Here is a 22195-nt window from a genome sequence, read left to right as displayed (position 1 = left end):
ATGCTTAGTTTTCATTCTTGTTTAATATCCAACTACTAATTTATTTTGGAATGGATGAGTGAGAATTTCATTAAGTCACATATTGTAAAATGGTTAAGAGCATGAGTGCTGGAGCCAGACTGCCCGAGTCTGAATTCTGGCATGGCCACTTCCTAGCCATATGAACTTTGGCAATTTACCTAATCTTTATATCCCTCATTTTCCTCAAAGTAAAATGGGGATCATAATGATACCATGTCGTAGAGTTATTGTGAAAATAAAATAAAGTACTGAACCTTAGAAGAGTGTGAGGCTCTAGGAAGCATTGTATGGAGTTATTATTATTATTGTTATTGTTGATGTTATAACTCCAAAAGTAGCTCTCTTTTTTTATTCATTCTGTTTGCATGTTAAGATACTCTCTATACTTAGATGTTTTGATATGCCGCTAATCTTAGTGAAATGCTGCACATGATATCCCCCTCTTTTTAGGTGCACAGTGCATATTAGCGTATAGGATCCAGGAAGTACTGTAATTAAAGAAACTTGTCTAATTTTGTTTCATTGTATCCCAATATTGTTTTAATATTTTAATTTCTTAGAAAATACTTATTAATAACCTCATTTTGATAGTCTCTGACCTAGAAAAATATCCTAAGCCTCCACCTGTTTTCTCTCTTCTAGATTCTGCTAATTTTGATGTGGATTCTGATCATCAGCTAGGTTTACTCAGTTGCCAACTGACTTACTCTTTGTATAACAGCTTCACAGAGTGTGCAGTTTTCATTCATACCTCAGCAATATTATAGACATCTAGGGTGGCTAGCAAATATTTAAAAGTGCGGATGAATTCATGAATACCAGGGATCTTCTAGGGTTCTGCCTCTCTGTCTGTTCCATGATGGAGATGTGGTTCTTTGTCCTCTTGGTTTTTTTCAACTTTATACTGTCAACACTGTTTTTTACTTTTGTGGTGACTCTTTACCCATATCTCTAGGTCTTTCTTAATTAAGCATCCTTGGTACTTCTAACTGCTCTTCCTGATAAGATTGATATAAGTGGGGTAAGATACAGAGGTAACCCATTTATATAAATTAGTACTTAATTATATATTATGTTTCTCATAGTGAATTTATATGTCAATCTTGTCTACCCAAATAATATATAGTCTTTAAGGGTAGAAACCATTCTTCTTCTTCCTTACCTGACACATATGGATATTCTATAAGTGTTTATTTCCTTTCCTTCTCTATCTTACTAACTACTGAGAAGTTGAACTTAATAACGTTCAATAAAGACTTGTTGATTGAGGCCGGGCGCGGTGGCTCACGCCTGTAATCCTAGCACTCTGGGAGGCCGAGGCGGGTGGATCGCTCGAGGTCAGGAGTTTGAGACCAGCCTGAGCAAGAGCGAGACCCCGTCTCTACTAAAAATAGAAAGACATTATATGGACAACTAAAAATCTATATAGAAAAAATTAGCCGGGCATAGTGGCGCATGCCTGTAGTCCCAGCTACTCGGGAGGCTGAGGCAGTAGGATCGCTTAAGCCGAGGAGTTTGAGGTTGCTGTGAGCTAAGCTGACGCCACGGCACTCACTCTAGCCTGGGCAACAAAGTGAGACTCTGTCTCAACAACAACAACAACAACAAAAAAGACTTGTTGATTGAGTTAAATTTACCTAACTTCCATGCCTTAAATAAAGGAGAATGATACTATATATAATCATTGTCCTTGTACATCCCATAGGTATGTGTTTGCCTGGTAAGGAAATTAAAGAAGATCACTTGGGATGGGAACAGGGCCAACCTTCTGCTGCACATAGAGCATTAATATCTACAGACCATGTAAATATGGAATATATAAGTATATAGGACATATATATTTAAGATATATAGAATATATATATTTTTATATATAGGATATAAATAGAGAACATATAAATATGAAGTGTATCTGATCCTCCACTGTTTAACTTAAAAAAATTAAAAATAAAAATATTGGAAACAATCTCAAAGTTACAGAAAAGTTGTAAGTACAGTACAAAGAACTTTTTTTTCTTGAACTATTTGACAGTAAGCTGCTGACTTGATTGCCCAACAACCCTGAACACTTTAGTATATGTTTTCTATCAGCAAAGACACTCTCCTACATAACCACAATATAACCAACAAAATCGGGAAATAAACATTGAAAAATTACTAGCATCTAATTCTCACACCACATTCAACTTTCGCCAGTTATATCAATAGGGTTCTTTATACCAAAATGACTCCGTTCAGAATTATACATTGCATATAGATGAATTTTGTTGTCATGTCTCTATAATCATCATTTTTCTGGAACAGTTCCTCAGTCTGTCTTTGATTTTCTTGACTTTGACATTTATGAAGATTACAGGTTAGTTATTTTGTAGAATAAAAATCAATTCAAATTTTTCTGATGTTTCCTCATGATTGATTTTTACTTACAGGGCTTTGGCATAAATAACATATAGCAGTGATTTTATATTCTTCCCATTGCATCCTATCAAGTGGTATGTTATTCATATTATCTCTTTGCTGATTATGCTCACTTTGATTAAGATGCTGCCTGCCAGGCTTCTCCTTTTGAAGTTATTCTAATTCCCTTTGTAATTCCATTCCTCATAAAAGTTTCAACATATCCGTTTATTCTCATGTCGGTATAGACGCATGGTATTTAGCTTCATCTTTTATTTGTAACTTTTTAGTAACTTTAATGTGGAAACAATGTACCCTAAACAAACACCAGCAAACAGCAGCCTATGAGCTGGCTGCCTGTTTTTTATAAGTGAAGATGTATTGGAACACAGTGTTGCAATGATAGAGTTGAGTAATTGTTAAAGTGACTATATGGTTTTCAAGCTGAAATATTTATTACCTGGCTGAAAAAGTTTGCTCACACTTATAACTATTTTTTCTCTTTAAAATACAATGTCTTGATTAAATTTTTGTGTAAATTTGCCATATAAACATTCTAGGTGTGGTGGATCACGCAAGTATTTAATGAACTTCTGTGCATAGAGCTGTGATTCCTAAACTATAAACCAAAGGTGCTGCAGTGAACTCACTGTGGAATATTTTTAATTTTCAAGGGAAACACAGGAGATTTGACATCTGTGAGACACTGAGCAAACTACTAGTTCAAAGTAGTTTACCATTTCAGTATTAGGTCATACTATATTAGATCATATAGTATCTTTGCAAAGCTGAGTTTTCAGTGGTTGTGATAAAAACAAATACCATACCAAAATCGGTATGGAACAGGGAATGAGGGTGGCAGTGTCCAATCTGAATGCTCTACAGTTTATACACATTCCATTGATAAGTAGTTGTGGTTATTTAAGAATGGGATAAATACTTTTCATTTCAGTTTACATGTATTATTTTTTTAAATGGTTGCTAAGTTGCTAGACTATAAATACTTATTAAGTAGTTTGGACCTAACTACTTAGTAAACAGAGCTGTCACATATTTCTTTTGGCCTAGGGGCACTGTGAAAAAACTCCTCAGACGCTTAGGTAACTTGAATTGAGTTTCTGTACCAGGGTGTGTATTTAACACTAGAGCTGACAAGAGCAGAATCACACTCCATGCCCTAAAGTTGTTTGCAGTCTACTTCAGGAGTAGGCATGCAGCCAGATTCCAGTGCAAAATTACAATCTAGAGAGAAAAGATAGCTAGATGGATCACTAGCTATATATGTTCATGTACACACACTCACACGTGTGCATGTGCGTATGCATGGCCACACAGGGCAAAGTGATATCCAAGGACAAAGTACTTGTAAGTCTACCAGAGAAATAGAAAAAGTTCCCAAGGAGAAAATACTTGACTCAAGACTAAAAGAATGGTAAAGAAGAAGGAGGATGTATTTGTGGAGAGTAAAGACATGCAAAATGTAGAGGGATGCTGAGAAAATATAGCAGCTCATATAGCTGTTCAATATGGCTAAGGATTGAGTGTATGTGTGGAGGAATAGCAGGCGACAAGCATGTCTGACAGACAAGGGCTAGGGCATTTTATGTCATAATAAGGAGTTTAGATTTTTGTATTGGACATAATAGGTGAAGCCCTTGAATCAGAGTTTAAGGTAGTTAAATTGGATTTGCTTATTAAAAAGACTATCTATGTGGGTAACAGCCTGGAGGAGAAATTGGGGAGGATGGGATGGGTGATGAGATGAGAAGCAAGGAGATTAGTCAGGGTAAGAGATTTGGGGTATCTGATCCAAAGGAATGGCAAGAGATAATATGATGCCAAATATTGCTGGCCTCAACTTGTAGTTTGCTTTTGTTATCTCTCTTAAGAAAAGTGGGTTTTAGTTTGTAAAGAGTAGAATAAAGATTAATAAGATGAAAGTGATACCTAGGGTAGGTCAATAAGCAAGTTTGACTTAAGGCCCCTCTAGAGCAGGGGTTGGCAAACTAACTGTGAAAGGCCTGATAGTAACTATTTTAGGCTTTAGGGAGCTGTACAGTCTCTATTCAAACTATTTAACTCTGCCATTGTAGTACGAAAGCAGGCATGGACAATACATAATCGAAGAGCATGGCTCTATTCCAACAAAACATTATTTACAAAAATAGGTGGCAGACTGGATTTTGGCCTGAGGGCTAGAGTTTACCATGCCTTGATCTAGAGCACTGAATAAATTGCTGGACCATTGAAAGTTGTATCAGGGAAGTGGTGTAGAATAATGGAGTAGCTGAAAGGAAAGATGAACTAATCTACCTTTTTATCATAAAAGGAAAGATTATAAATTCCACAAATTGTAACAGTCAACTTTGATTATGAAATAAATCTAAATTGATTATTAAGATGGTTTGTGAGCACTTAATGAATTGATCACTAGGAGGCAGCATTAGCTCACTAAAAACAACTCATGCCAGAAAAAACTAGTTTTCTATTTTAGAAATTATAAATAGATCTGCTTAGAGAAGAGCTATAGACAGTGTTTTGGCATTTAAGCAAAGCATTTGACAGAGTCTTTTATGATGTCATTTTGAGTAAGTAACATGGCTAAGTGGACATTTGATTCATTATACCTATAGAACATGAAGTAATGGATCAATGTCAACCTTTAGAGAAATCTGTACTGGCATGCCAAGAGGCTTTTTCCTCTGGCCCATTCTATTCAACATTTTTGTTAATGTCTAGATGAGAACTATTTGTTATTCTGATAAAGTATGTCAATGACAGAAATTGGAGATGTTAGAGATGCTGATATATTGGTTGATCAAATCAAAATCCAAAAGTAGCTCAATAGTCTAGTACAGGGTTTTGGCAAACTACAGCCTACGGGGCAAATCCATCCTGCAGCCTACATTTGTACAGCTCTCAAGCTAAGAATGGGCTTTATATTTTTAAAGCATTGTAAAAAAATAAAATAGAAACAAAGAAGAATACCAGATAAAGATCTTATATAGCCTACAAAATCTAAAACATTTACTGTCTGCCCTTTACAGAAAAAGTTTGCTTACCTCTAGTTTAGAAAAATAAGCAGAATTTAACATGATAAAAAATAGATAAATTGGAGATCCTGGACAACATATTGAAAATCCATAGCAACAATCAAACAAAACAATTCTCAGCACAAATGCAGAGTTTTGAAAGATTAGACATCGCAGCATGTGTAAAAATCATTTGAGTTAGAACTAATGAATTCAAATTGAACTAATTATAAGATGTTATTGTTAAAAGTTAATATGGATTAAAATAATATTCATTTACAGAAAAAGGGAATTCAGAAAATGGAGACAGTAGTTCCTTTATTTTTCTTCAATGGTCAGATTTCACCTGAACTATTATTAGTTTTAGAGTGGTGACAATAAACTGGAGTATTTCCAGAAAATTTGACGTGATTAGTTGACAAAAGAGAAGACATAAGGAAAGTATTACAGTGATCCTCAACTCTTTTCACAACTGTTCAAAAAAAGAGAGAATAGGTACATTTTGAGGGGCTAAAACAAGGACCATGGTATAGAAAATTCTGGGAAGCAGAATTTTCTCCTTTCTAAGGTAGGATTTGCAAATGCAGGCACTATTCTCACAATTCCGGAACAGAAACAGTGTCTAAAGTTTTCACCTCAATCCCACAGTTGGCTTAGTATGGACTTGTTTATAATTCTCTTTCCAAAAAAAAAAAATGGAATAGCACTCATCTCAGGCAGAAGTAAGTTTCCTGTTGTGGTAGACATTACTAATGCTTAGCAATATGTCTTGGTTCTCCTCCTCTTTTTGACATGTGGGAAGATGTTTGGCCAATGAAATGTGAGCAGAAATAATGGATAGCATTTCCAGACAGCATTGAAAAACCAGTGCATGATTCTCATGTTTTTTCCCATGTGGTGGTCATTGTGGAAGCATATAGTGGATTGAGCTGAAGATGCCACCAGATCACAGCACCCAGGAAAATACTTAGCCACTATATTGAAGCCAGTTGCAGATCAAGAAGTAAACTTTTCTTATCATAAGCCAGTGTAAGATTTGAAGTTGTTACAGCAGCATAACCTACCCTGTTCTGGGTTTTTTTTTCTCCCCAGTATTTAACAACTAATATCCCTAGGCCTAAAGTCAGGTGACATAGCTTATAATCTTTGCTCTAACATAGCTATGACCTTGGAAAAATCAGTTTTCTCTGTTAAAAGAGGTTGTTTGGATGAAAAATGTTGACCATCTCTTTTAGAAAAAAAATCTGTGATTTTAAAGTCTGTTTTAATATTTTATATATTCAAAGAAAATAATGTTTATAACTATTCTAAAGTATATTGTTAAAATACAGTTTGCCGTTTGATTTTTAAAATTCCACATAATAAATTGCTATCTATATTAGGACTACTATTAATATTATTTACTTTGAAGCAAAATGTTTTCTCATGTAATATAAGCATTGTTTTAGAACCTTAATAATCTACTAACAGAGTATGATCTAGGTTATCAAACACCTATTAAATCACTGCATTACTTAATTAACTGGCAATAATTTTAATTTGGGGTCTTCATGGCCAAACTGAAATAAGGAAAAAAGTAGATTTTTTTTGTCCCAGATCAATCCCTTTCTTTTGCTACATAAAGGATATGGCTTTTGTCCCAGAAATTGGACTATTACCAAGAAGGTGCCAGAATTTTACAGTTTTTTTCCTTCTTACCAACAGATTTGTAGTTTATCTTCACAATTAGAGGTTTATTTTTATTTCTAAGTTTAGTTACTCTGTAATTATTTGGGTTGAAATATAGCCATCAGATGTATAAATTCTTTAAAACACTCAATATTTGAATTGATTTGGTGTAAATCCAGTTTTCCAAGGTTTAGCTTTCCTTTTAAAGCCCTACTGCTTTTAATAGAAGCTCAAATTCTTTTTGAAAATCTGATGAAATCATGTACTAAGTATGTGTGTACGTGATCCATACAGTTTCCAGTACTGTTTGAAATTGGCTCTTTGAATAGCCAGTCTGTTTCTAGTTCACATTTTATAGATAAGTCAACAATTGAACATCAATATATTTTGCTCTTTTAAAATATTTGTTCTGAAATAGGTTTACTGTATAGATACCAAATCAGTATTTACTGAATAAAAGAATTTAATATAATTATTAAACCAGCTATTTTGTGAAGCTAGGAATCAGAGTTCTGCATTTTTATTTACTTTTTTCTCCTCATTACCTCTATTTAGTTTTTAAAAGTTAAGAATAATTATTTTCCATATTGTAAAAGATACTTTAAGTCCACCAAAAATCACATTAAATTTCCATTCCCTTCAAAACAACTAAATCATTTTGTGGCAGATTACTATGGAATTCTAACCTCTCCTTTTTTTAAGCTCTCTGAAATTAGTAAGCTAAATTTAAATGTATCTTTATTATAAAAAATACTATGAATTGAATATCTAGCAAGACATAGCTTCTGGTCCTGATCCTGGCTTTGTCACTAGCTGTGTGACCTCATATAAGTTAGTAACCTCTTAGAACAGTTTCCTCATTTCTAAAAGTAGAGTCTTCCAGTGGATACTTTCCTAGTTTTTGTTTTAACTCTGTGATATTTTATGTTTGTACATTTTTAAGTATACTTCTTTGAGTCTAAGACTTTTGTTTTTAGGAGGACATTTTCCGGCCCACCCTCTAGAATACATTTTCATAGCCTCTTTGACCTTCCTTAACTCTAACACAACATATTTTAAACATATATTGGTCAGGACAGGCTAGATTGTGCTGCAGTAACAACTTCTCTAACCTCAGTGGATTAAAGCAACAGAGTTTATTTCAGGGTCCTAATACCTTTCTACTCATAATATGTGATCTGGGACCTTTGCCCTATGTTGTCCTCATTCCAGTGCTCAGGCCTTTGAAGTACCTACTATCCAGAGCTTTGCAGATGCTGTGGCAGAGGTGAGAGAGAGAATAGTCGTATCATACATTTTATTTGAAAGCTTCCACCCAGAAATAAATATGTCACTTTTGTTCATATAACATTGGCCAAAGCAAGTCACATAGCCACATCCAGTAACATCAAGAGGGTAGGAAGTGCCTCCTTCTTACAATGTGGCTTGGGCATATGAAGACACAAGAATATTTGTTGAACAGCTCTTGTGACTATCCATTAGGTTTTAAATCAAATATTAACTTCTGGTAGGAGTGTAAAGTAGAACTACATTTATGGAGGACAATTTGCAAACGTGTCAAAAGCCCTAGAAATATGTCTACCATTTGATTTAGCAATTTCAATTTTAGGAAATTATTGAACAGATATAGAAAGCTGTATATTCATTAGTTTATTCCTTAAATGTATATTTTTTGGGTATCTACTGTGTGCCAGGAGCTGACATGATCCATACATTCACAGAGCTTAGTGTACGGGGTGGGAGGCAGAAGGGATCGGATCAGAGATAATTAACATGAAACAGGTCAAGTGCTATGATAGAGAAGTATAGGGTACTATGAAAGCATATAGAAACATTTCTCTTGATCTATTTTACAATTGGCTTATTCTCTCTTTAGCTGTGTATAATCTGCTGTTGAATCCCCCTTCATTGAATTTTAAATTTCAGTTCTTGTAAGTTTTCATTTATAAAAGAGTTATTCTTCAAATCTGCTAAAGGTACCTTTATAGTTTCCTATCTCTGAAGATATCTTCAAGCTTGCCTTTATTAAGAAATTGTTTTCTCACATTGTATCATCATTTTGAGTACCTACAAATCTTTTGGTAATGAAAATTAAAAGTGACATGGTTATAATTTACTCTATTAAAATCTGTCAGTCTTTAAGGGGGGAAAATGATCCAGATGCAACTTCTAAAAATTTGCTTATAATGAATATTGTAAGAAATTGTAATATTTGAGTGAGGGTGTTGGGATTATGACTGATTTTCTTAAATTTTCTAAACTGTAATGTTATTTCATAATTTCTATTTTTTTCAGCTTTATTGAGGTATGATTGACAAATAAAATTGTATAAGGTGTACAACATAATGATTTGATGTATATTGTGTAAGGATTACCACCATCAAGTTAGTTAACACTTGTATCACTCCACCTAATTAACTGTTTTTTTTTTTTGTAGTGAGAACATTTAAGATTGACTCTCTTAGCAAATTTCAAATTTATAATACAAGATTGTTAGTTACAGTCACAATTCTGTATTTCATAGTTTTTAGAATTTAAGAAATGAGACTGGACAAATCAATTTAAAAACAAACTAAAAGTAATGATATTACCTAATTTATTAATATCAATAGAGAGTTTTAAAAGATGTTTATTCTTGTTTTATCTTCAAAAAGCTCTGATTTGCAACCATAAATCAAATCAAAATTGTTAGAAGTATCATTTTATCTTTTTGTGTTGATGATAAAAAGTTTAAGTCTACGTCTAACCATTGGTATATGGTGTACAAAAAAAAAAATTATAGTGTACTCATCCTTTTCTTCTTTCTCTTCTCATTTTCTTTTCCTTCTTGATGAGTTGGTTCCATCTCATCTCCAAAGTTGGGAGTAGAGTTAAGAATGCATAGATTTTTTAGAATTAGGAGGGAAGAAGAAAATAAAGAGAAACAACATACTAATATTTTCTTTGAGGGGAAGTAGTATGCCTCTCAAGAAGAAAACTGGACTTACAGGACCAAAGATACTTAGCATTAAAATTGTTAAACGCTTCATAATACTTTCCAAAAAATTTCTTTTAGGAAGAAGAAAGGCGTATGGCATCTATTTTAGCCAAAAAAGAAGAAGAGAAGAAGCGGGAAAGTCATAAACAATCTTTGCTTAAGGTATTTTCTCTGATGTCTACATGGATGAGTGTGCACACACATACATGCATACACACACACACACACTCACACACACACTAGAACTAGGTAGCTGGAAAAATGGTTTCTAAACTTTGTAAATTTCTCATTCTTATCAGTAGAATATATGTACCCCTAAAACGTGTAGAAATTGTTATCTATAAATATTAAATAAATCTGAACTTAGGAAATACAATATAATGTACATTATAAAATACATGCAAAAGCTAGAAATTTTAAAAGGAAGAGATGAAAAACAAATATAATTAAAATAAATAAATAAATAAATATAATTGAAGTTATAGCATTTTTTTTTCATACCAGTGCATCATCTTGTATGTCCTGTGGCCTATGCATTTCATTTTGGAAAGCACCGTAATAGGCTGTCATCTTTACTGTTATATTTTAAAGAGCTCTGCTACATGAGTTTTTTTTAATGATAGCTTTTAATTTAAATTTTAATTTAAAATGTTTTTCTGTTAGCTCCTCTAATGTAAAAGTGGTAAAGATTTTGAGGAATTTAGGAATGTCAATTTATTTTAAACTGATTTTAACTGATTTTATATATATTACCTTCCTTAAATAAAATATTCTGTTTTTAAATATTTTATATTAATATCACAAAGTATAATAAATAAAGACAGCTTAAAGTTTATAGTTCATATTATATATCACACTATGTTCTAAAATTAAGGACATCATCCTAATTATCATTATTCATTGTTGTCCTATATATGTGCTTTTTTTTTTTAGATTAAAATGGCATTCAGAATTCAAAAAAATGATTAGCCAGGCATATAGGTGTATGCCTGTAGTCCCATCTACTGAGCAGGCTGAGGCGGGAGGATCACTTGATCCCAGGAGTTGGAGGCCAGCCTAGGCAACATAGTGAGACCCTGTCTCTAAAAAAAAAAAAAAAAAAATGACTAGTAGGGATACAAAGTAATATTTAATAACCTTAGGAAATCACAGAACTTTCTGGGGTGATGGAAATGTTCTTTATCTTGATAGGGGTATGGGTTATACAGGTAGACATATGTCAAAGTGAATGAAACAGTATACTTGAAATCTTGGTATTTTACTCTATAAAAACTATTCCTAAATTAACAACAACAACAACAAAACTTGTTTTCAAACCCTTTCAGCTCAGGACTATAACTCAAAAGTAATTAAAGCTATTACTCTATAGGCTACAATTTCCTCCCCTGCTGTTACCTATAACCTCCTAAGTCCTCCCCAACTTTTATCTGTTATCCCCAACCCGTGATTTAACTGTGCCTAAGCCCTCTCCTGACATATCTATCATTTACTGATTCAGTCAACAGGAATTTTTAATCTTTCCTGTATTGGAGTATCCCTAAGGATTGGCCAAAACCTTGTTTATAGTAAATATAGCTGTTGGCCGTATTTTAAAATTTATAGGAGCAAGATTTACCATTGCCAGGTAATGTTATTGGCAAACCATTCTGAACAGTTCATTTAGAAAACGTAGTATTCCTTATTATGTAGTTGCTGCTATCAGATATATAAGCAAATGAATAAATGAAAAATACATATATATATATTATGAAATGTCTGATTTCCTTAAGTACTAAGTTTGACAGTTGATATCGCTGCCATTTCACTTTGATACTTCTTGTTTTATTTTTATTGTGAAGGTCCATCCTCAGTCTTTCAAATACATGTTGTGGCTTGTGATTATCTTTCAAATTTTTTTTTAGAGCAATTCTTGTGAAATCATGGATAAGTCAAAAATTCATGTTATTTTCAAATATGAGTTCTGTCATGGAACCAATGCAGCACAGACAGCTCGAAATATCAACACAGTGTTTGGGAAGGATATGGTTAATGAATGCACAGTACATCAGTGGTTTGAGGATTTTCATCTTGAAAATGAACCAGGTAGGTGACCTGAGACCAAGGTGGATACTGATGAGCTGAAAGCTGCAGTGGAAGCGAATCCATCTCAACCTACATGTATGTGAATTAGCAGCAAGGTTTGACATTAGTATTCCAACAATATTGGACCATTTGAAACAAATCAGCAAGATAAAGAAGCTCGATAGATGGGTTCCGCATGAATTAAATAAGCATCAGAAAAGAAATTATCTCAAAGTTTGCCTTTCTTTGCTGTCATGACATAAAGGCAAACCATTTCTACACCGTATTGTTATACATGATGAAAAATGGATTCTTTTTGATCATCCTAAGTGTTCAACACAATGGTTGGATAAGGATGAAGTGCTGAAACACAGTCAAAAACCAAATATTCATCAGAAAAAGCTACTGGTGTCAGTTTGGTGGTCCAGTGCTGCTATTATCCACTACAGCTTCATGAAACCCAGTCAGTTGATTACAGCAGATGTCCACTGCAGCCAACTGCAATGATGAAATGAAATGATGAAATGATGAGGATGCTTGTGATTAAGCAGCCGAGATTGGTCAATAGAGACAGGCTGATCCTCTTGCTAGACAGTGCTCGACCACATGTCACACAAACTATGCTGCTTAAGCTCCAGCAGCTGGACTTAGAAACTCTCTATCATCCACTGTATTCGCCAGACCTTGCAGCAACTGCCTACCACTTCTTCCAGGCTTTGGACCACTTCTTGCAAGGAAAAATAGTCAATTGTCAACAAGCTGTGGAAAATGCCTTTCGTGATTTCATTGCCACTCATGCTCCAGGCTTCTTCACTGCTGGCATAAACAAGCTACTGTCAAGATGGCAAAACTGTGTCAATACTTTAGGCGCATACTTTAATTATACTGCTTCTTGTTTGAGATATAATAAACTACACTTTTGATTTGAAATTGGACATTTCATATTTAATGACTTTATATATATATATATACACACACACACACACACACACACAGAGAGAGAAAGCTGTCAGATCTGTAGACCACTCTTGTGTATGACAGCCCAGAGCCCAGAAGGGAAGAATGAACAAAGAAATTCCATCAATGATTTGGCTCTAGGCCTGCCAGTATAGATAGAGCCTGGTCGAGGCACCAAATCGCACTTGACTTCACCTTGCAACTGAAATTTTTTTTTTGTTGTATACCCAATTCAGCTGCTTCTTACCATCACCATTTGGGGAAATGTGCCATTAAATTTTTAGCAAATTTTTTTTAATATTTGGAAAGTTTTTTGAAAGCTGTGGAAAGTTAAAGTTCATAAAGTTTCTCCTAAAGTCACGAAATAGACTCTTTAGAGGATTATTTAGCATTTTTATTTTTAATAAAATGAAAAGCATGGGGAATCAGGAGATTCTAGTTCTAGGACTAGCTCAGAATTGGAATCATGATATAATAGAACCTCAGCATTTGCTGAGGATTGTTTCATGCAACCCTACGTATTGATCATTAACAAAATGGCTTGGGTAAGATTTAGAGGGACAGGAAGAGTGCATAGACACATATCTTCTGCCTTATTTCTTTTCTATCTTTCTGTTTTCCTTGTAACCTTGGAAATGAAGAGAAGTGATAGTTATGGCATATACTGGTATGGTCTTGCCTGGACTATGAAGAATTCACTCAAATGGCAGAAGTTGAAATTTGGCATCTTTTAAAATATTTGTCACTTTAAAACAACTTGACAACTTATTGGCATATAGCTATTAGAAACATAATTACAGCTGATATGCCAAATGCCTCTATGATCTTTAAGAGTAAACTCTTCTTTGGGTACCCCTTTCTGCCTTGCAGAATCTCTGGCATTCTCTAGGCTTTCTGCTTCTTTTTTTCTTGCTCCGCAGATGCCTAGAGCCCTCTTGTGACCTCCTCGCCAGCCAGTGATTCCCCACCTGATCCCAGCTGCACTCCTGTCTTAAAATATCTCTTCCCTTTTCCTGGACCCAGTAAAATTAACCATTCTCTTAGTCGACCTGGTATTGATTTGATTTTAATAATCCAAGTAAAGGAAGCTTAACTTTGGCACAGGTATAGGAAAGTGTTTGCATTTTCAAAGATTATTCTGTTACAAATTTGTTAACATACTCAGTGGTATAAAGATATTTTATGCCTTTTTTTCCTAAGCACTGCTATATCTACCTCATTAAGAATATTTCTTTCTGCCAGCCCCTGTCAGCCAGAAAGCCAAATGCTTGGAGCCAATATGAAAGCCGTCCTCCATTAACTCACTGCCCTCACCTCTTTCAAAGTGGCCTTGGTACTGAGTAAAAATAACAGCATTGCTTAGATTAAGAATTGGGTTGGCACAGTCATCAGCAAATAATTGAAATAGAATTCCTTAAGGTAAGATGCTTTTTTATTACAGATTAGGGAAAATATTTTTTTACAGTAGAATAGCAGATTTCTACTTGCTTTAGATAAGGGGGACATAAATAAAATGTCAAAAAGTCTCAAAAGACTTTAAGTGTAACCCACTTAATTATACAGAAAAATTTGAAATATCAAACAATAGAAAAAAAGAACCCAGGCCAAAAACATTTTAAGATAATATCTCACTATGTTGCCTAGGCTGGAGTGCAGTGGCTATTCACAGGCTCAAAGGACACTACAGCCTCAGACTCCTGGGCTCCAGAGATCTCCTGCCTTAGCCTCCCGAGTAGCTGGGTCTACAGCTATACACCACTGCACCCCCAAAAAACATTTTTAAACACAGAAATAGAACTTTAAAAAGTTTACTTTTAATTAAGCAAGCACATCACTCTTCATTCCTAATGCCATGCATACATGCTAAAATCTTAGGTAACCAAATATAGGCAAAAGGTGCAACTGAAAAGAATTATTCTACTTGTATATATGCACTGAGGACAGAGAATCTTCCTAACAGCCTTCACTGGCTCCAGAGCCAGCAGGTAAAGAGGGGTCAGTATTGCACTCAGCCGATTTGTCAAATGGAGGATTGTACTCTTAGTAAACTAGAGGAAAGGGAAAGTGTCTTATTTTCAGCATTCTGATCTAATTGATATGCCACTTAAAAATGTTAACTTTTGATAATGGAAACTATCAGAATAAGGATTACTTTCCTAATTAATATATATAAATTTGATGGAAACATTTCAATCTAGCACAATTTCTTTCAATATTTGAAGTCTTCTTTTCTCAATAGGGTTTGTCTGAGAGAATTGACCTCTGATGCCCTAAGTCAGTGGTTCTCAGCATGAGGTCCATGAGCAAATAACATTAGCAATACCTGGGAGCTTGTTAGAAATGTAAATTCTAGAGCCCTACTCCAAAAACAACGAATCAGTCATCTGTTTCAACAAGCCCTCCAGGAGACTTGAGGTACCCTAAAGTTTGAGAACCACTACTTTAAGGCATCCATTGCTTATAATGAATTAATTTCTTTCCTATTCATCTAAAATTGTATCAGTTATCTAGAGACATTTCAACCTAGCACAATTTATTTTAATAGTCTAGATAATAGTTTTTGATTTTCAGACATTACAATTTATGATATGAAACTTGGAGCACTGATCAACACTCATCAAACTCTCCCGTATTAGATTATTCCACCATATTAGTCCTAATTATTGGGGTAGGAAAACTTAAATATTATTAGTTTTTTCTTGCTATGTTTAAACACAGAGGCATATAGATTTCTGCCAATTTAAAATTTCAGATAACATTAACTAGGTAAAAATTTCTGTCAAATTAAAATTTCAGATAGTGAATTTTCACTCTCCAGTTGGTTATATACTTATTTTTAATAAATTAAGTTTCTAAGGACAAATTATTGCTTATATATAATTTTTTACATTTAGGATGATAGATCATTATTGAGATGTTTGAATGCACTGGGTAAATACAGGCCTTTTGAACCTCGTTTTAGAATATATATAGGGTAGCTACTTGTAAAGAATAGGCTCCTTTTAAACGTATTATAAAAAGGATAAAAAGGTACAAACAATATGCTCCTTAGATGTCACTTCTGCTACAAAAATTGCATTATATAATTCTTGTCACAATTAACTTTTTCATAGGAGAAGAAAAGGCTAACAATTAACAACGTAGCTCGAAAGTGGGACTTGCAACAACGAGTAGCTAATATTGCCACAACTCAAGATAGAAAAGATTCTGACTCTCCTTCTCAGGACCCCTGTCAGATTGATGGAAGCACCATCTCTGCATCTCCAGAGGAAACAGGGTATGCAATGGCATCTTTCAAGATACTAGCATCTTTAGAGAATTGAATATGGACTGGGAATGGGAAACCATTTCGTGTATGATTATATTAATAGAGTAGTTTTCTTAAGAAAATTTACTGAAATTAGAAGTTTAAATTAAGATGAAAAATTGAAAATATAAATCTGACTATAACCTTCTCCTAATTAAAATACCCTTCAGTGGTTTCCTACTTTTCATAAGAAAAAGTCTGGATTACTTAATATAGTCTTTGAGGCCCTCTGCCCACCCCATCTGTTTTCTCCTGCAGCATCAACCACCTTCTTCTGGGACTGCAGCATCATTGACTTTCTTTAAATCCAGTTACTTACTACTTCAGAACATTTCTTACAATAGTGTTTTTCTGCACTGATACCACTTCTCTGCCCTGTGTCTCTGATCCTGCCCTAGCTAACTCCAGTTCATCCCTAGAGATCTTAAGTTTAAACCTCATGTCTCCCCAAAAGCCTTCCCTAACTCTAGAGAATAGATTAGATACCCCTTTGTCTCTCAGTACCCTGCATTTCCCCTTCTTAGTGCTTACCATAACTATAAATAAATAACTAGTGTCTTACCCACTAGAGTGTAAGCTTCATGAGGAAAGGAATTTTGGTTGATTGTCTTAACCGCTGTCGTGTCCCCAACAGCCAGCACAAATCCTTAGTCCTTAACTAGTAGTAGTAAGCAATGTGGCATAAAATCTGAATAATTACCCCAGTTGTGGTCTATATTATCTGTCATTCCAGTGGCTCACAACCATTTTTCTTCTCAGACACATGTATCACATGGTACATGTCCCCAGGTTTATGAGCAATTCTCAGTACACTATCTAGACTCCACATATTTCTCTTCCTCTCAAGAAAGCGTATTGGAATCAAGTAAATGAGAGGGACAAAAAGCATATATATCTTTATAATGTATATATCCTTTAAATATATACACATACACACAGTCATCCCTCAGTATCCATGGGGGATTAGTTTCAGGACCCCAACAGATACCAAAATCTGTGAGTGCTCAATTTCCTTATATAATAAAATAGCATAATATTTGCATATAACCTGCCTGCATCCTGCTGTGTACTTTAAATTACCTCTGCATTAGTTATAATGCCTAATACAATGCTCTATATCACTTCACTCACATGGGTTCAGTGTAGCACTTAGCATGCAACAAATTCAGGTTTTGCTTTTTGGAACTTTGTGGAATTTTTATTTTCTGAATATTTTTGATTCATTTGACTGAATTCATGGATGCAGAACCCACTGAAACAGAAGGCTGGCTGTATTTAAAAATAAAGTCTAAAACTCAAAGGTAGAATACAATTCAATTTTGTTTAATTTGATGAAACCCATTTGTCTTATTACCTTAACCAAACTCTGAAACATATTGTAAACTAAATATAGTATAGCTTTTATTTCAAGTTTATAGCTAGAATTCTTTTAGCCTTTCATATATAAATAACGTAATAAAGTAAATAATTTCAGAACCATTAGAACAATGTTTTAGAAATTTTCTGGACATAGAGCCTGGCATACATTTAGAAAAACATACTTTTTAAATTTTAGTTATAGGATTAACTTATATCAATGTATTTCCTTCAGCTGCCTTGGGAATCTATACCTAGAACTTCTCAGTTCTGTTAGCTAGAAAAATAAGGGAACAAGAATAAAAATTGTGGCCGGGCGCGGTGGCTCACGCCTGTAATCCTAGCACTCTGGGAGGCCGAGGTGGGCGGATCGTTTGAGCTCAGGAGTTCGAGACCAGCCTGAGCAAGAGCGAGACCCCATCTCTACTAAAAATAGAAAGAAATTATATGGACAGCTAAAAATATATATAGAAAAAATTAGCCGGGCATGGTGGTGCATGCCTGTAGTCCCAGCTACTCGGGAGGCTGAGACAGGAGGATCGCTTAAGCCCAGGAGTTTGAGGTTGCTGTGAGCTAGGCTGATGCCATGGCACTCACTCTAGCCTGGGCAACAGAGTGAGACTCTGTCTCAAAAAAAAAAAAAAAAAAAAGAATAAAAATTGTAATAAAGTGATAATTTATATGACTCATATACCATTCTTATATGGCCCTAGAACTATATTTAATATTATGTAAATGTCAAAATATAATTTTACTTGGTTAGAACTATAATACTTTATAATGTTAAAACTTTATAGCATTGGGCTTTAGATTTATGAAATAATACACATCAGTCCTATTTCTGATTTCTCTTTTTTTTTTTTTAATTTTTTTTCTGTTTTTCCTAAAAAGATTTCCCAGGTCTGAATTTATCCAAGTAACCTTGTAAATTTTATTTAAAAATATTAATAAGGTTTTAGAAGTTAGTACTTTAATATGTATGACTTATATTTAGTATTAGGTAAGGGTCTACCTTGATTTTATTTCAATTGACTAGTCAATTTGCTAATAACTTTTCTTAAACTATTCTTTCTTTTTTAATAAGAAAGTCATCTTTATCTTATGTTAAATTTCCACAAATATGTGGATGTATTTTTGGAGTGTCCATTCCATTCTACTAATCTATTTATCTGTTTTTATGCCAATACCAGACTCTTTTGAAAATAGTAGTTTTGTAGTAAGTTTTAATAACTAGTAGGGGAAATATGCTTTCATTGTTCTTTCCAAATTTCAATTCTCACACACATATTCTTCCATATGAACTTTAAAGTTGCTTAATCTAAATAGAAAAGAATTGTTGAGGATCTTATTCAAATCACATTTAAGTTTACTTATTAATTTCAGAAGAATTGACATTATTATGACAATAACATCACTTTAAGAAATATGGTATGTCTCTCCATTTTTTCAGGTCTTGTTTGATATCCAGAGAGAGCTAACTGGAAAAATGTTGAAAGACTGAAGGAAAATTCTGAGGAACTAAATGAGGTTAGAATGAAATTATAGCACCCATAGCCAGAATTGTAGAGTGAGTTTATTCCAGGAGTACAGAGTAACTAAGTATAACAGTAGAGAAGCTAAATGTCTGATGACGAACAAAAAGATAAGGGATCAGAGAGAAGGAATAAAAAATTTCAAGTGTGATGACAAACAAAACATAGAAATGATGAGTCAGATAGTCTAGGCTAGATTTTTAAGAAATTAAAAAGCAAAGGTTGCCAACAGATTGGGAGAAAATTTTATATTTCTGGGACTAGAAGTCTAAGTAACAGTGAAGATGAGTATATAAAGTAAGAGGGTTAACAATGAGCCAGAATAGTGGGAATTTATGTTCAGAGTGAGTTTTTGAGGTTGAAGATTTTAGAGATAGATATATCTAAGTAATGACATTAAGAGCAATATGGAGGCCATTTTTTGGCTGTGGGAATGGGTTGGTGGAGAAGAGTAAAAGCGAAGATCACCAGAGGAGAGAAGATCAGTTGAAACCATTATTGTAGATGTTGAAGTTACTAATGGTGGAACTAGGTGTGGAACCAGGGGCCAAAATATTCAACAACTGACCAGCCTTTTCTCCTTCCAGTCTCTGCCTGGCATCCTGTGCTCTTGTTACAGGACTGTTCACTATTCAGGTTTTACTAGTTTTGGCAGCTGAAGTGAATGCAGGAGTATCTTTTTTTATCAAATGACTCTTTTATGTGGCAAGACTATCTCTGATAGGCAGATTCCAGACTATTAATGTGACTTTCCTGACATTTTGAACTTTTAAAGTGGCATATGGCCAAAAATTTCATGACCTTCTAAAATAATTTAAAATTATAGAGTCTTTACTTTTATGATCTCAAAAACAAGCAATCAGTTCCAAGAAAAAGAGGAAGTATCTGTTAGTGAAAATTGTTGTGCCTTATACTTACTGCCAAGAGTTTCAGAATTTTTATTAGGAGTTTTACAAAGTCAGAGGCTTTTAAACAAGGAGCACAAAAGAAGAGTTTGAGAGAGATGGGAAAAGTGATGTGTGGATTCAATGGAGAGATTGTTAAGAGTAATGATGAATCATTAGAAAAGAGATCCACAATTTCTGGCAGAAGATTTACTTTCTACAAATATAAGTTTAAAGTGCCGTGGAAACACTATGACGTTCTCTTGGTTTGACCCTTTTTTAATGACCTGAAAACTAGTAAATTGAGGAGCCACAGAAGATATTTATATATGGAAGTGGAAAAATAAAACTTTAGGGACAGACAGTGAATAATGGTAGAGACTATAATGCAAAATCAGTTACTTATAACTTTTAATGATTGCAGATTTTCCTTTAATTTCATTTGTAAATATGTGATTCCTATAAAATATCTTACATCTGAAAGTTAGAAATATTTCTATAAGAGCTTATTATCACTTGTGTTTGTCTAAACGAGGGGCTCTTAACCAAAGGATCCAAATTGGTTTTTTGAATTGTAAGTCATTGTTTTACTTGACCTCCCCACAGCATTTGGCATAGTTAACACTCTTCATTCACTTTATTTTCCTTATACTTATGTGGCTACTCTTTTTTTAAGTATATTTTACTGATTCCTTTTCTACCAAATATTTAAATGTATATCATGTGATTTTTTTTTTTTTGGTAAGATTTAGATATACTTATTGCTATAATAGATGAAGATTCAGCTCATTCACCTCCTTTCCTCCCAAAACTATATCTCTGTAGTTCTCTCGTTGGTAACTTTTATAATGTATAATTAAATCTCCATTTCTTGTTCCATCTGCTATAGATGGTAGCTCTCAAGTGTGCACTGTTCAAGATGAATCTACCCTTTTTATTTCTCCCACTTTATACATTGCAAATTATATCAGCTGTACTTTTCTAATTTTCCTTGTGATTTCTTCTTTGATCCATTGGTTGTTTCAGAATGTGGTGTTGAATTTCCATATATGTATTAATTTTCCAGATTTGCTTGTGTTACTGATTTCTAGTTTTATTCCATTGTAGTCAGAGAAGGTATTTTGTATGAATTTAATCTTTTTAAATTTATTAAGACTTGTTTTGTGGGCTTAAAATGTTCCATGTGCACTTGAGAAGAATGTATATTCTGCTGTTGCTGAGTGGAGTGTTCTGTATGTATCTGTTAGGTCTGGTTGGTTTATAGTGTTTTCAAGTCTTTTCTTTATGGCTGATCTTCTGTCTAGTTGTTCTATCCATTATTGAAAGTAGAGTATTGGAGTCTCCAACTATTAATGTAGAACGATTTCTCCCTTAAATTCTTTCAGTTTTTGCTTCCTGTATTTTAGGGGTTAGTTGCATATATGTTCATAATTATTATACCTTCCTTATGGATTCACCCATTTTTCAATATAAAATATCCTTACATGTTTCTTGTAAAAATTTTTTACATAAGTTCTATTTTGTATGATGTTAATAGCCACCCCAGCTCTCTTTTGGTTAGGTTTGCATGGAATATTTGTGTCTATCGTTTCAATTTTAATCTATTTGTGTCTTTTAATCTGGTAGATAGCATGTACTTGGATCTTTTTTTTTTTTTAAATTCAGTCTACTAATCACTGCCTTTTAATCGGAGAGTTTAATCTATAAAGTCCTGATAAGGAGAGACTTATTTCTGTCATTTTTTTGTTTGTTTTCTATGTGTTGTATATCTTTTTTTTTGTTCCTCAATTCCTTCATTATTTTCTTTTCTATTTAATTGATTTTCTTTTAGTGTACCGTTTTTTAATTCCCATTTCATTCCTCCTTAATATATACTTTTTAGCTATTTTCCTGTTACCCTGAGGATTAAAATTAACATCTTAATTTATAATAATCTAGTTTGAATTAATACCAATTTAGTTATAATATTATACATCAACTTGTTTCTATATAGCTTCCCCCCC

The 22195-nt window shown here is 33.8% G+C and overlaps 1 protein-coding gene across 4 annotated transcripts in view; it reads left to right on the top strand.

Annotated features, from left to right (window-relative positions):
• The window catches only part of LRRC49 (leucine rich repeat containing 49), a 129942-nt gene that overhangs the window by 71693 nt on the left and 36054 nt on the right, over window positions 1-22195 (top strand). For all 4 annotated transcript variants that reach the window (XM_069458162.1, XM_069458145.1, XM_069458152.1 and 1 more), the window contains 2 exons: window positions 10174-10257; window positions 16227-16390. In XM_069458162.1, coding sequence (XP_069314263.1) covers window positions 10174-10257; window positions 16227-16390 — 248 coding nt within the window. The remainder of the gene's footprint in view (window positions 1-10173; window positions 10258-16226; window positions 16391-22195) is intronic.

The sequence above is a fragment of the Eulemur rufifrons genome, chromosome 2 (genome assembly GCF_041146395.1).
Source record: "Eulemur rufifrons isolate Redbay chromosome 2, OSU_ERuf_1, whole genome shotgun sequence".
NCBI lineage: Eukaryota > Metazoa > Chordata > Mammalia > Primates > Lemuridae > Eulemur > Eulemur rufifrons.
Note: the sequence above shows the minus strand (reverse complement) of the source record. Positions and strands in the feature narration are given on the sequence as shown.